Source organism: Cornus florida, unplaced genomic scaffold, assembly GCF_030987335.1.
Source record: "Cornus florida cultivar Cherokee Brave unplaced genomic scaffold, ASM3098733v1 CherokeeBrave_3.0.0_Hap2_Chr03, whole genome shotgun sequence".
Lineage (NCBI taxonomy): Eukaryota > Viridiplantae > Streptophyta > Magnoliopsida > Cornales > Cornaceae > Cornus > Cornus florida.
Genome location: NW_026775573.1, coordinates 56391714 through 56407941, shown reverse-complemented (window position 1 = coordinate 56407941; position 16228 = coordinate 56391714). Strand labels below are relative to the sequence as shown.

The window sequence follows — 16228 nt, the reverse complement described above, 5'->3', positions numbered from 1 at the left end:
ATAGAAAGAGGGTTTTTTTTTATAAAAAAAAAAAAAAAAGAGAGAGAGAGAGACAAAGAGGATTAGGGTTTTGTTAGAAAAAGAATTAGGCCTTAGTTAAAAATAAAGGTAAGAATCTATAGAGGAGAAAAATGTTCATGGGGAATAGAGGAAAAAGGAAAAAGAGACAAAAAGAAATTTATTGTGAAAGGAAAAAAATAAGTATTTAGGGTTTGTGACGAACAATAAGAAGAAAGAAAAGAGGACGACGAAGAATATAAGGGAAAAGAGGTGAAAGAGGAGAGAGGCAGAGAAACCATTCACAGGTAGCGAAGCTTGGACGGTGGGACAACAAAGAGAGTCAACGATGATCATGCAAGGGTTCGAACCTTTGAACTAAAATATAAGAATAAATATCTAATTGCTTGAATATAAAATTGTTTTATGAAACAAGTTTTTAAGTAATTATGTAATTAAACAACTCCGAATATTTACACTTGCAACTCAACATTGTTGCCTTTGGGTGCTCCGTCGAGATGTGTGGGGAGCTAGGATCCGGTTGTGGACAGAGTTGAGAGGAGGTTGGCGGGTTGGAAAAAGCAATACCTGTCCAAGGGGGGGCGGGTTACCCTGATTAAGAGCACCCTTTCTAGCCTGCCTACATACTTCTTGTCTCTGTTTTAGATTCCTTCTTCAGTGGCTGAGAGAATTGAAAGATTGCAGTGCAACTTCCTTTGGGGGGGGGGGGGGAAAGGTGAAGAATTCAAATTTCACTTGGTTCGATGGGATCAAGTGTGCCGTCCAATTCGGTTTGAAGGCTTAGGGTTTCGGAGGTTGTTACCTCTTAATAAGGTTCTTCTTGGTAAATGGCTCTGGAGGTTTGGGATCGAGAGACATTGGTTATGGAGGAAAGTTATTGCTTGCAAATTTGGGGAAAGTCGTTGTGGGTGGTGCTCCCTGGAGATGCGTGGTCCAAGGGGGGTGGAAGTTTGGCATTTTATTCGGAGGAGATGGGATGAATTCTGCAAGCATGTTCGTTTTCGTTTTGAAGATGGAAGGAGGATTAGTTTTTGGTTGGATCTCTGGTGTGGGGATCTCCCTCTTGCTCTTGCGTTCCCACGGCTCTACAGGATTGCTTCTCATCGACAGGCCATGGTTGTTGACTGTTATCATCATGATAACGGGAGACTGTCTTGGGATGTTCGTTTCAGGAGGCATTTTCAGGATTGGGTGATCGAGGATGTTTCTCGTTTTCTGGAGTTGTTGTATAGCCAGGTGTTTTCTTTTGGGGGACCGGATCGGTGGTTCTGGGTTCCTACCACGCATGGCCGTTTTGAGGTTAGGTCCTTTTTCAAATGCCTTTCGTTTGGTCATGGAGATCCCTTCCCTTGGAAGTCTATTTGGCAGTCCAAGGCTCCCCGCAAGGTCGCCTTTTTTGCTTGGACCTTTGTTCTGGGTAAGATTTTAACCCAGGATAATCTGAGGAGGAGGAATCAGGTAGTGGTCAATCACTGTTACATGTGTTTGTGTCATGAAGAGTCTGTTGATCACCTCCTTTTACATTGCAGCATGGCCAGAGATTGTTGGGATTTGATGCTTCGTTTATTTGGGGTTCATTGGGCAATGCCTTTCTCCTCTAGAGGGTTGATTGAGGCTTGGAGAGGCGTCTCTGTTGGGGCTGGCATTAGGGATGCTTGGAGGGCTACGCCGCTTTGTATCTGGTGGTGTATTTGGCTTGAGAGAAATAGGGATATTTTGACGGGAAAAAGAAGCCTGTTTCTATGCTTTAGTTCTCTATTATTTCTACTCTTTTTTGTTGGGTTTCAGGAGAGATTATAGATCTATGGAGGAAATTATTATTTTTTTAGCCTCTCTAAAGGTCTAAGGCGCCCTCTGGCCCTTGTGTTCCTTTTGTTTCTTTGGCTTTCACTCCCCTTTTTGAGCGTTTTTAATAAAATCTTACTTATCAAAAAAAAAAAAAAATTCCCTAGAGTGGGACAAGCGTGTCGGACACATATCCATGGCATGTCGAAAGCACGTCCACAGTGTGTTTGGATATTCGAAAAATTATAAAATATTTGTACACATATTTTGGCATGTCCAACACGTATCCGGCATGTGTCGGTGTCTGACACGGATTCTTTGCCCTTTTAGGCGTGTCCATGCTTCCTAGATTGTTATTGTAGTTATTGCTACAACATATTAATACTCTATTCATCGTTCCATGCACACACTTATATAAATTATTTATTATGTATTCAAGAGAGAAGAAAAGATTGTTTGACATTTGATAACCTCAATTATTGGCTGATTTTTTTTTTTCTCTATTTTTCTTCTCATATCATTTATAGTCATGCAAGAAGGGGAAAAAAAATAGATACGATGTTGAAAACAAACATAAAAAATGTATTGAAAAAAAATTTGTTACAACTTACAAGTATTTTATTTTATTTTTAGAAGTTAATTTTAAATTACTATTTTGCCCCACCCCCCACCCCCCTAAAATTAAAATTCCTGGATCTGCCCCTGCAGTTGTGTATTAATTTTCCTTGTACTTTTGAAACCCCGTTCAGGGAAAAAAAATTATATATTGATATAATAAAATTTATTATGTAATAAATATGTAGTTTGATAAAAATATGTATACATATTTTATTTCCAGTAGATGCATTTAGAATTATAAATAAAAAAAGTTAATTACAATAACTATTAACTATTTGTAAGCAATCAAAGCACTAAAGTGATAAGGGTATTTTTGTCTTAAAAAATATGATTTAAATGGTCACTTGATTCGGTTAATAAGGCTATTTTTTTTCATTTTACGGCACAAAAGGGCAGTTTTGGAATTTGAGATTATTTTTTTAACAGGACTAAAAGTCAATTAACCACCAACTAATGGCAGGGGTGGTCAGAGTAATTTCATGCAACTCTCAATGGAGGTTGACCAATTTTTTTAAAAAAGTTTCATTTGATGGTGATTTTCTCAAACCTTAAGGGAGGTCAGAGTAATTTACCAAATTTTTATTTGAATATGACTATTATAGCAAAAGAAAGAGTGGGTGTGCAGTCCACTGCCAATCAAACTCAACAGTTTAGAATGCCAACAAACAGGAACAAAAAACATTATGCAACAAAAACGTCTACTGTCAGAATGAAGCATACCTGTGACGAGATATTTGTATCCAGACCTTTAAGACCAGATTCAAGAGACCCGACAATATGCATAAAAGTGTTGGTATCCAGATTCAATATGAAAAAAATATGGCTGTTGAACAGAACCTCCAAAAATGCAAAGTAGGCCCGTGTCAGCTGCAAAAGAAACAATGAATCATGTACAATTGCTGTCATGATATTAAATCAGAGAACAAAACATTAAAGAAAATAAAAGGGAGTAGAACTCTAGCATATAGTGCTCTGAAATGCTTAATCTGCAGAATTTGATTCAACAAAGCTAAAAGAAAATCACCAAACCATCCTTATTTTTTTCTCAATCGAACCTAAATAAAATCATATCAAATACATGCAGTGCACAAATGTGCTCCAAAAAGAACTTTAAAACTGGTGATTGGGGATTGAGGGCATAATCTTAAATGAGGCTTTTGAATGAATATTGTAAATAAAATGGAATTTTAAAATTTTGGGGTGCCACCTCCCATCTGAGTAGATCCATCCCCATCTCCGTATGTCATGAAATTAACAAGGAAAACTCGTCCATCAAATATTTCTTGATTGCAGTCAACACAGATGGAAAAAAATTATTTTCCCGACAATCATAGGTTATACCTTGCAATTGATCTAATGATAAACCTAAAGGATTATAATCATGGGTATACCAATGGCCAGAGCTCAACTTCTAATTTTTGTGTTGGGGAAATGACAAGATGTCGTGGATTCAAAATCCTAAAGGAATTTGTTTATGTTTAGTCCTATTTTTTCAGCCTCCATCAAATGATTCAAAGTTCTCTTTCAAAATCAAAAAGTATTTTATGCTCTCTTGTTCCTTCTGAAATTTTACTTTAGGAGGACGCAATTATGGGTAAACATTGGAGCAACTTAATTTAAGATGGATGGTGATATTTGTAGATTCATTATTTGTTTGAGTCCCTCCCACTAACCTTATTCATGAGAGCTATCATAATACAGAATCTCAGAGAAGATACAGTTCAGAGTAATCAGACTTATATACCAAGAGCAAGCTGTCTTGAAATACAACAGATCTCATTGTATATAAATTGGTGTGCGTGCATAGGGAAATTGTTAGGACAAACGCAGCAAACCAAGCAACAATTATGATAACACGACAGAAAAATAAACACACCACACAAAGATTTAAACAAGGTTCGGCAAAACCTATGTCCACGGTGGAGATCTGGCGAAAGTCTTCATTATGTGTAAAATCAGAGATTACAAGTTTTTAACCTATGTTACCTAGACTCGCCAGCAAAGGACAGAGCGTCCGTGTCGACACGACACGACACGACACGACACGACATGGACACGGGATATGCATCCGACCCTCCATTCTTCAATCGGGCATGGCTAATGATGAAAATACATAAAATGATGTGTAGTTTGATGCTTGTGAAGGATTAGGAATTTTTTTCATGTTTTTTTGTTAAATCTGCAGCCGTACGAAGCTTCTTGTTTCAACAATGGCAAACTGGTTCGGATCGGTGGTTTGAAGGTTGAAGACAACTTGCTGTTTGTGAGCCCGCACACACTGGCTTTGCGCAATTTTTTGTGCCTTCCCGAGCGTGGTTTCACGCAGTTGTTAATAACTTAAAACCCAGCCTTTTAACGGTCATAATGATAACGCCTGTTTATTTGGATCTGAAAAGATATGAGACGATCGGGACAGAGCTGTAAACCATTAGCTACAGATGTGGTGTGGTTACAGCTAGAACTTTGCTAGTACTGTAACAAATACCGTGTATATTGAATCGGCTTCCTTTTTAATTGTGCTTTGACTTGTAGAGGCCCAAAGCCCAAGCATCATTCCATGACTAAGACGCACATACAGAGACATATTAGCCCATATTGAATTGGTCTTCTTTTTAATTGTGCTTTGACTTGTACAGGCCCAAAGGCCAAGATGCACATACAAAGGCATATTAGCCAAGCCCAAGCCCAAACCCGCCCTTGGGTCTACAAAAGAAGCCCTAGAGCTCAGAATTTCTGATTACAGGTTCCATCAAACAGTTGCACGTCCGGTAGTAACAGGGGAATGCATAGCAATGACATGCCACCAATCAAATGAGGTAAACAAATGCAGTAATAATTATAAAATTCCTATAAAAAGTACAATTGATATATATTTTTTAGTTTTATAATTAATGTCTCAAACATAAAAAAAAATTATCTTACAGATTTTTCTCTCTTTCCAAAGTGTCCAAGTACCCGTGTCCAATATTTGGACACTTTTAATCCGAGTCCACGTATCCAGAAAATTGATAGATTGACCAATCTGACCCCTAGACACACACCCATGTCCGACACCCGTACCCGAGTCCGAGTAACATAGGTTTTAGCCCCACACTCTCTATTATGTAGGAATTTCAATGTGTCTCTCACGACTCAATCCAAACCCTAAACGCCCTTATATATCGGGCTAAAAGAGAGTACTTAGGGTCCACGACCTATTATCAAAAAAACCGGGTCAAAAATTTTTGGTGGGTATGGGCCCACACAAAGCTCATCCAACAAGTCGTCAGGTCGAAAGCGGGTCGCAGCGCAACCCGACACCAAATTCGGGCCACATCATCACAAATCTCCACCTTGGCTCAAATTACGCCAAGCTCCACAATCTCCATCTACTCATTTCGCCTCCTCCACATGCCCCCAAGGGCCTCAGCAACTGCAAGTACCAATCAAGTATAGACATTGTCTAAACTTGAGAGTAGGAATGACCTTAGTCATCATATCTGTCAGATTCTTTGTTGTCCCAATCTTCCTCACTACAATAGCACCATGTACAACCACATTTCTGATGAAGTGAAATCTGACATCAATGTGCTTGGTCCTCTCATGAAACATCTAATTTTTAATCAGATGTATGGCACTCTGGTTGTCGCAAAACACAGTCAAATCATCTTGTTGCAAGCCCAAATCACCAACCAAGCCTTTCAACCATATAACTTCCTTCACTGCCTCTGTAGCTGCCATGTACTCAGCTTCAGTAGTAGACAATGCAACTACAAACTGCAAAGTCGCCTTCCAACCGATCACACTCCCACAAAGAGTGAAGACATACCCTGTCAAGGATCTCCTCCTATCAAGATCTCTAGTATAATCCGAATCAACATATCCAGCAACACTACCATACGTGCTGTTGCCTCCGCCATAAACTAAGCAAACATTTGCAGTGCCTCGCAAGTGCCGTAATATCCACTTCACAGCCTGTCGATGGACCTTCCCAGATGTATCTGCTCACTACACTAACTGCATGTGAAATGTCTGGCCTAGTACACACCATTTCATACATGAGGCTACCAACTACACTAGCATAAGGAACACGAGACGTGCTCCACCTCCTCCTCAGTATGTGGTGACAATCATGATGAAAGTCTAAAGTAGGCAGCCAATGGAGTACTCACTGGCTTTGACGCTTGCATACCGAAGCATTCCACCCCTAGAGTTCCTTCTTTCTTCTTGAAGATCCATTTACAGCCCACAATCTTCTAGCACTTAGGTTTCTTAACTAGCTCCCAAATCTGGTTCTTATGAAGAGAGTCAATCTCCTCACTCATGGCAACAGACCACTGTGCTGACTCTCCACGTATGATGGCCTCATGAAAAGTACATGGTATCTGCTCATCAATATCCTCTGCCACACTAAGTGCATAAGCAACCGAATCAGCATGTGAAAACCCATACTTCTCAGGTGGCCTAATATCCCTCCTAGTTTTGTCTCTAGTCACACTATACTACTGCAACTGTACATCTCCCTCAGCTCGAAATTGTACCTACTTATTAGTCGACAAATCAGGACTATCATCTAACTAAACCTCTGCATACTCTACCTGCTCACCGACACCCTGAGCTCTCCCTAAATCAACTACCTCCTTCTGCAGGGTAAGCATAGCAAACTCATGAAAGGTCACGTCCCTACTAACAAGTATCTTCTTTCACGAAGCCTAAGCCTCTGGGCACCATAATCTGTATCCTTTGACCCCGAGCTAATAACCAAGAAAAATGTGTTTCTTAGCCCTAATTCAAGCTTCCCCTCATTCACATGAGCATACGTTGGACACCCAAATATTCTCAATAATACTAGCAAGAGACAGTCAATAGCAGTCGATGGGGTGTTCACCAAGTAAATAATTGTAGAAATAACTTCAGCTCAGAACCTTTTGTCTAACCCTGCATTGGACAACTTACACCGTGCCCTCTCCAATAGCGTTATGTTCATCCGTTAGGCAACTCCATTCTATTGTGAAGTCTTCTTTGTTGTGTGGTGCCTCACGATCCCGTGAGTCTTGTAGAATTCATTAAATTCTCCATCACAAAATTCCAAGCCATTGTCTAGCCTCAAGCGTTTGACCTGTTTTCCAGTCTGCTTCTCATTCAAGGTCTTCCACTCCTTGAATGTAACAAAGGACTTATTTTTATGCTTCAGAATGAAAATCCAAACTTTCCGAGAAAAGTCATCAATCAGCGTCATCTTATATCCACCACCACCATGTGAAGTAACCTGAGAGGGACCCCAAAGATCAAAATGAATATAATCCACCGTACCCTTGGTCCTGTGAATTCCTGTACTGAATTTCACTCTACACTACTTCTTAAAGACACAATGCTCACAGAAATTCAGCTTCCCAGTTTTCTGACCACCAAGCAAACCCTGCCTACTCAGAACATCCATCCCCCTCACTTATATGCCACAATCTGGTAGTATTTGAATACAGATCCAAGGACGATACAGCAATTGAACCTATGAATGTGCTACCCTGCAAAGCATATAAACCATGCTTCTTCAGTCCCATCATCACCACAAGAGCACCCTTTAAACCCGAATGACTCCACCTCCAGCTTTGTAAGTGAACCCGATGGAATCCAGCGTACCCAGGGAAATCAAATTCTTTCTCAATTCTGGTACATGCCTGACATTAGTCAATGTCCTCACTATGTCGTCATATATCTTGATTCGAACTGTACCAATACCTAAAACTTTGCACGCCGCATCATTCCCCCTTCAGAACTTCGCCTCCATCAATAGATTGATAAGACGTAAACCAGTCCTTGTTTGGACAAGCATGAAACGAGCAACCCGAATCAAGAATCCATTCATCTCAAGAGCTGCCGACTGAAATCGGGAGAATGTTACCACCATCTGAATCATTACCCTCAGCAATAGTCAAACTAGCGTAGCGGAAAAGATAAGGAACAGAGTTAGAACCCTTGAATTCACAAGAACGCGCTCACAAGAGAGAAAACGTGAAATTATATTGATAAAATGTCTGCTTGCAAACTTACATCTCTTGCCTTTATATAGGCAAGTCAAATATAAAAATAAAAAATAAAAATTTAAAGCTTCCGTGAAATAATACTAAAGGGAAAATCAATCACATATCTGCTCAAAGATTTGATGAAGCAGAATCCTTCTTAAATCTTGCAATGGAGAATAATTCTTCAATCAAGCTTTCTATTGTTGGCAACTACACAAATCATGTTGTTGCCTATTGTGAACTCCACCACCAATCTTCCTATTTAGTTTCAACTTTTCCTTTTTCTATTATTGACTTTTCCTTCTTTTTTTTTTCCTTCTAGTGTCCTTACCTTTTCAGCCTCCCTGATTTACAGTGATCCTATATGCTCATATACTCATGAGCAAGTTGTTCTACATCACAAACTATCAACTTCAGAGGATTTACCCTTTCCCTTCTTACGCTGCGGACAGTCTTTCCTGAAGTGCCCTTCCTTGCGACAGATGTAGCATCTCAACACCTTTATTCTATTCTTAAGACTTAAAACGATTTCTGCTACCAGACCCTTCCTTCTGATTCGTTCTTCCTCTAACCACCAGCCCTTCTGCTGAACTTCTATATTGCCCTCAAACGCCATTTTCTGCAACTCTTTGGAATTCAGAGTTGCCTTCACATCTTCCATGAACAAAGCAGTTCTGCCATACATCATCGTATCGACAAAGTTCTCATACGAGGGTGGTAGAGAACACAACTGAATAATAGCATGATCTTCATCCTCTATCTTGACATCAATATTATTCAAGTCCATGATGATACAGTTTACCTCGTCCAAATGGTCTTTCAGAGAGGAACCTTCGCTCATCTGGAGAGTGAACCGCTTCTTTAGATACAAGCAATTCACAAGAGATTTCGTCATATACCGGGACTCTGACTTATTCCACAGCCATCCGATGTAGTCTCTGCAGCAACTTCTCGCAGAACCTCGTTAAGCACAACAAAATTGTATTGTTTTCTCCATAATCTCATCTTTGTCCTACATCTTTTCTGGCAGTGCATCCTTCCCCTTTAGCACCTTAGATAACCCTTGTTGAACCAACAGAGCCTAACCCGCCACAGGTTGAAATCGTTTCTGCTATTAAACTTCTCGATTTCCAGAAATTTGGACGCCATCCCTACTTCAAACCGAAAGCTCTGATACTAGTTTATTCACAAACGCAGCGAACCAAGCACCAATTACAATAACACGACAGAAAAAATAAACACACCACACAAAGATTTATACGTGGTTGGGCAAAGCCTACGTCCATGGTGGAGATCTGGCGAAAGTCTTCACCATGTGTAAATTCAGAGATTACAAGTTTTAGCCCCTCTCTATTCTGTACAAATTTCAATCCCCCTCTCACAACTCACTCCAAACCCTAATTAGGGTCCACGACCAATGAGCAAAAAACAGGTCAATTTTTTGGTGGGCTTGGGCCCACACAAAGCTCATCCTAACGGGTCGTCAAAATGACCCAGCACCAAATTCGGGCCACAACATCATAGAAATATATATATATTTGTGTGTGTGTGTGTGTGATGTAAAGTATCATAACTCAATGTATATTACTTAAATATGAAAAGAAAATAAGACCGGTGCATAACTGATACTAGAACAATCAAGGACATTGCATTTAAATTACAAGTATGGAACCAGTTATTGACATATATTCCTGACCAAAGAAATAATAAATAAATAATTAAAAGGAAAAGAATAAAGGAGAAAAAATTTATAAGCTGCAAAAGTTTCTGCAAAACAAATTCAGAAGGTAACTAAAATAAACAATTATGTTAAAATGTGTGCAGCAGAAAGTCCCGCACACCTTTCGGTAAGCCAATATATCAGCCAGCGGAATTGATAGTGTCATCTTTAGAGTAATGTCAAGTGCATCAGCAAGCGCTCTATCACCATACAGCTCAAACACACCAAAGTTTACATAGTTTCCAGCAAGAGCTGCCATTTGATAGTAAATCCCACTAAAATCAGGCAATGACATGTATTTCCGAGTATATATATATATATATAAATTATATCATATAATATAAACGTTATTCACTTAAGTAGATTTAATATTCAATGATGTCAATATAAAATTTGTAATTCACTTATATAATGACCCTATTGCATAAAGAAATATACAACAAGGATATGATGGGTATCTAAGATTTAAAATGCATGTGCCGGCTTCCTTTACTGACATATGCAATTACTTTTGACTAATATATTTCTACCAAACAAACCAACAAAGAGTGAGGAAAGAAAATGATTTGAGACACCCAATGTCTCTAAAGCTGATATGTAGAGCAGCATGGTACTGGACTTTTGATAAGGGTGTTTCCACCCTCTATAAGAGTAAAACTCCATCCTCTCTGTTGTATGAGGTACATATACATATATGACACACACAACTTGATAAGTTCTCTCATACTCATGCCAACCCTTTCAAAAAAACTCTCTTATATCTTTTATTTAAAATATGGTCACATTACATAAATTGTAAATAAGCTGTTAAATCTATTTTTCTTAAAATTGTAATTTCTTACATCCTAAAAGAAACTTTTATCCAGTGAACATTTCATTGGTCACATGTTACACAAGTCCAAAAGTGTTAACCACATGTCCAAAAATAAAAAATTTGTTTTTGAACTATGGACACATCCAACATGTGTGGGACACGTGTTCAAGAAGTGTCAGTATCCAACACATGTCCAACTTGAGTCTTTCTTAAAGTGTTCATAAACTCTTAGCAAATAACTATGTTGAGGAAAACAGGCAGCACCATAGATTATATGCCTACACTTTCAATAAAACTCTCTTATATCTTTTATTTAAAATATGGTCACATTACATAAATTGTAAATAAGCTGTTAAATCTATTTTTCTTAAAATTATACCTTCTTCCATCCTAAAAGAAACTTTTATCCAGTGAACATTTCATTGGTCACATGTTACACAAGTCCAAAAAATGTTAACCACGTGTCCAAAAATTAAAATTTTGTATTTGAACTATGGACACATCCAATATGTGTAGACGCGCGTTCAAGAAGTGTCAGTATCCAACACTTGTCCAACTTGAGTCATTCTTAAAGTGTCAATAACTCTTAGCAAATAACTATGTTGAGGAAAACAGGCAGCACCATAGGTTATATGCTTAGGACTTTTAAGTGATCAAATAAATTCCAGTAACTATATAATCACAAAGCTCAAATGCAACCAAAGCATCAAAAGATACAGCTATAATTCGTCAACTATTGAAAACAATCCTAAAAATAGTTCATCGCTTTTCTGCAAACATTTTTAGCAAGTATTACAGTAAGAAAAATATATATAAATCATTCTTCAAGCAAAGTATCAGAACCTCTAAAATAAATCACCTAGTCATTCTGAAATGCAATAGATTTTCCAAGACAGCTCATCTAATTAGAAAATATGCAATTCAGTTTCACCAAACTGATTAAATTGGAAAATCACAAGAACAACCATGCTATGACAGAATGACGGAAAAATAGACATCACTACCAAATAAAATGGCCACATTACTAATTTACTAGTAAAGTTGTTGTCAACTGAACCAAATAACTAATACACCTAATTAAAATTCATTAAACTGAGTTTCACAAACAGAGTAAAACACCTTCCACTGACTATTCCAAGTAAAAGGCTGATGAGATTCTTACCTCTTGATAGGATAGTTAAAGAAATCCATATACCCTTGTATTTGAAGGCATAAATATCCGAAGCATTTGGGAAAGATAAAATCCTTGACCCATAAGCAACGAGTAATTTGCTAACTTCTCGGAAAAGAAGAATGCCATTAGGAGAAGATGAGTCAAAAGTCAACCGTTGTGCTTTGTTTTGCACAAACTCAGCCATGAATTTTAATAACGGGGTTGTAACCTGCACAATTTTGTAATACAGTGAAGTCCCTTTAAAGAGAGAACAAATTAGAGAAAGAAAGATAGTAGATAGAATTACACGAAAAACAAAGACGTGTTCAATTACTATGATAGACTGAAACAAAAAGATGAAACAGAAGAAGAAGAAAATTCATTTTTTCCTGAATTGTTGATTCTGTACAGTACCACAATAATCAAAGAAGTTCGGCCAAGTTACTAAAAAAAAGAGAGAGAGAGACTAGATATGAACTGTGAGGAAGTAGTAAATTGAGTTTCATTTGGGCAGTTGAAATTAGTTCCATCCAGTCTACTCCCATTTTTTTCAAAATAGATTTAAATTGAAGCACTTTTGTGGTAAAGTTTGAAGAGAATGAGAGAAGAAAAGATGTGCTTTTGCAACCAAAAGGAGGTGGGGAAAACAATTTAGCCACAATGAACAATAATTCAACAAAAGAATTGTTGAATCAAACTATATCCTCAAAGAAGGGGTTTGAAGCATCCAAAATTACAATATATATATATGTGTGTGTGTGTGTGTGTGTGTGTGTGTGTATTTTTGGATGACATACACAACCACATCCCAACCAGGAATTCTGAAGTTGGATGTATACTCAAGACCCAAGTTAACTACCAGATATAGTAACAACAACATCATCAGGATGTTGGATATTTTGCGAAGATTGAAGAGTGGGTTTCTAGGGTGTGGAAGATACCGTTGGGTGTCTCGGTTTCCCCTCTGCCAGATAATGTCTTGCTTTTCTGTCCCCCTTCTCATGTTGAAGCTGTTAGGGTTCTGTTGAATGGAAAAAGAACATGGGGCGATGCCGAATTGCGATTGGATGTGGTCCTTCAGAGTTGGGTGCTCCAGGATTTTCAAGAAGAAGAAGGAGATGAGGATGCGGTTGTACACCTTACCGCTTCATCTGTGGTGTACTGATTTGTTGGTGGCCATTGGAGATGCTTGCAGAGGTTTTGCAAGGGTTAACGCAGACGACAGAATTGATGCAAACAAAATTGTTACTACAATGAAGGAAGGGGGTGTGATTCCAGAATCGATACTTATCAAAAAAAAAAAAATGACGAGAGTTTGTGTTACAGGGTCTTCTTATCGGAAGAAAGAATGTCAGGGCTTGTCCCTCCGACAGCAACTCTTCACAGCAGAGATGAAAATACCCTAATCAAGGACAAGTGGTTATGAATGCAGAGAAGGGGAGGAAGAGGGAGAAAGGAGACAGATAGGCTGAAACCAGTGCAAAAGCTGCGGGTTGAGGTTCAGGCAGGGGATGGAAGAAGACAAAGTGCTCCTCACGTGGTGCTAGCAGGGGGAATGGTAGTTACAACTGGGACAAAGCTAGCACCCACTTTAAATTTCAAAATAGTCACTCACGTGGGGGGAGGGTGACAACTAACTCTAAATCCAGAACGGGCTTATCCTGTGCTGGGCCGAGAAGTAATCCAGTGGGACAACGCTTAAAGTCTAAGGATATGGGGCATCGAGGAAATGGTCCACAAGGTTCACTGATTCAGAACAGGTTTGGGGCTCCTCAAGTTGGCCCAAATCATGAGGAGCCCATCACAATTGCTTCTCAAATAGTTCTTATTCTGGCCGAAATACGCGTGGGTTGGATTATAGTCCAGGAAGCTGTGGCTTAAGAAATACCCAAATAGCTCGTTCTACAGGGAGAAGAAGCAAAATAAAGTTGAAACCAACAGATTGGGAAATACCCAATCATCCCATATTTAGCCCAATAGAAGGAGATGATCTAGAACTAAGATGCAGAAGTGGGTGGCCCACGATGGGTGTTCCAGTGCCTTCGAGAAGTCCGATTACCCCTCGAATATACAGATAACGAACTTTGTTAATCCCCTTTATTCTTCTTCTTGTGCGATTCTGAGGGGAGTTTTAGGGGAGGAAAATGACATTGATCGATCGGGGATGAAGGTTGGCCAGTGCCAGTGACAAAGGAGGTGCCGGAGAACTGTTCACAGGAGGGTGTGCAAAAGGTTGACAACCCTGGGTTGTTGGGGTTCTGCAGTGCACTACTATGCCTAAGGTTGAAGAGGTTATAGTGTGCATGGACCTGATATTCAATTCCGGCCTAGCGATAAGTTGACTGCGGTGTTGATAAGTGAACTGCGTCTTCACAAAGCTTTGAAGGGGCAGCATCATAACATGGATCATGGGACGCAAGAAGACACAGATGATTCAGAGAAGATGTATTGTACCCCATCAGCTTGCAGCAGGTCATCAAATTCTGTTATAGAAGTGGACGATTGGCTGCCAAGAGACCCCTTTGATTGTACTATGGATATTGTGCCTTGGGAGGGGTGTGACTCCATAGATGAGGGTCTGGTGGTTCCTTTGTCTGAGTTGGCTCCTGAGATGGAGGGGTGAATTTCTCATGGTATAGGAAGGGGAGAATGGGGAGGGGTAGGTGAGGAAGAACATTGGGGAAGTGGGTAATCTTTTAGGGGTGAACTACGAAGGGAATTATGATGGGGCTTTGGAGATGCCTCCATTCCAATGATGAGAGTTGGAAGGTGGTTAGAAAGAGGAAGAGAGAAGTGTGGAATCTCATTTAGTACGTGAACTATGATGGGAAGAGGGAGGACGAGAGGGGAGGGGAATTCTATGGTGTGCCCATTAAGTTTCGCATTATCTCATGGAATCTTTGCTGGCAGCGGCGGGGCCGGGGGTGAGGGGTAAGAATCACGGCAGCAAGTGGTCGCAATTACACTGTCTCAATGGTTGTTAAGATGTGTTATGTGACGAGGTTGCAAGAAGGAATGACGGGAAAACATGAATAACAGTGGCAAGGGTTGGATTTCTCAAGCACATGCACAGGCACACATGAGGGCCTTGGCGCAACGGTAAGGTTGCTCAATTATGACCTAGAGGTCATAGGTTTGAAACTGAAAAGAGCCTCTCCATGTCAAGGTAAGGCTGTGTACATCTGACCATCTCCGGATCCCACAATGGAGGGAGCCTCGTGCACTGGGCTAGCCCTTCTATGCATTGATGTAAGACCCTAATTTTAATTTCAAATCTAGAAGCAGTGGGCTTATAGCCAACATTTATCAACATGATAGACATGCAGTAATCAGCAAATAACTTAAGTGCCCACTCAAGTACTATTATAACAATCTTGCAGTAATTATGCAAGTCACTTAAGAGGAATAACCAGCATATGAATTATACTAGGATCCTGATAACAGTCTACAGTAATTCAGTTGCAGCAAAAGAAATTAATACAAAGAGAGGACTAGCATAACTGGTGGATTTGCTTGGCCTTGTTACGCCTCTAAAATGCTACTGGACCAGACATGGTAAAGGTTGAAGGTGATGAAATAAAATCGTTTTGAGGTGCATAAAGTCATTGGCCTATGAGAATAAAAGAACTAGTAATCAAATATGGAATAAAATAGAAACTTGCAAGAATTCCACCCCAAAGAACAATTTTTGCAACATTAAGGAAAGAAATGATTCCAGCTAAAGGGACTAGGGATGTAAGAAAATTACCAAAACAAAATGGCTGAGGCTAGGAAAAAGGCATGGTCTATGATACATGGTCAAGTGTCCTTCAGTTTAAAAGATGGGAGAAAGGATTTGTTCATATGATTTTTATGAGTTCAAAAAAGGTTTTGTAAGTAGACAAATATAAAGAACAGGATGAGAAACATGAACATAGCTAGAGGAGTAAACTATGTAGTCTTACCGCTGGGGTATCAGCCCAATGCGAGATGCCTTTCAAAAGAATTGGCATGTGTGCTGGATATATCCAATCAAATAGAAGTCCATAAGTTCTTCGACTGAAAGATATCAGAAAAATGATATTACAAATATTAGTAAAGCTTCTATTAAAAAGTAACGCACTCGATAATTAAAAAAC

At 39.3% G+C, this 16228-nt stretch overlaps 1 protein-coding gene across 3 annotated transcripts in view; it reads right to left on the bottom strand.

The window, feature by feature from the left end:
* The window catches only part of LOC132300582 (uncharacterized), a 94797-nt gene that overhangs the window by 29177 nt on the left and 49392 nt on the right, over positions 1-16228 (bottom strand). For all 3 annotated transcript variants that reach the window (XM_059797737.1, XM_059797740.1, XM_059797739.1), the window contains exons 24-27: positions 16055-16148; positions 12120-12339; positions 10265-10395; positions 3142-3288 (exon numbers count right to left, since the gene is read on the bottom strand). In XM_059797737.1, the coding sequence (XP_059653720.1) occupies positions 3142-3288; positions 10265-10395; positions 12120-12339; positions 16055-16148 (592 nt within the window). The remainder of the gene's footprint in view (positions 1-3141; positions 3289-10264; positions 10396-12119; positions 12340-16054; positions 16149-16228) is intronic.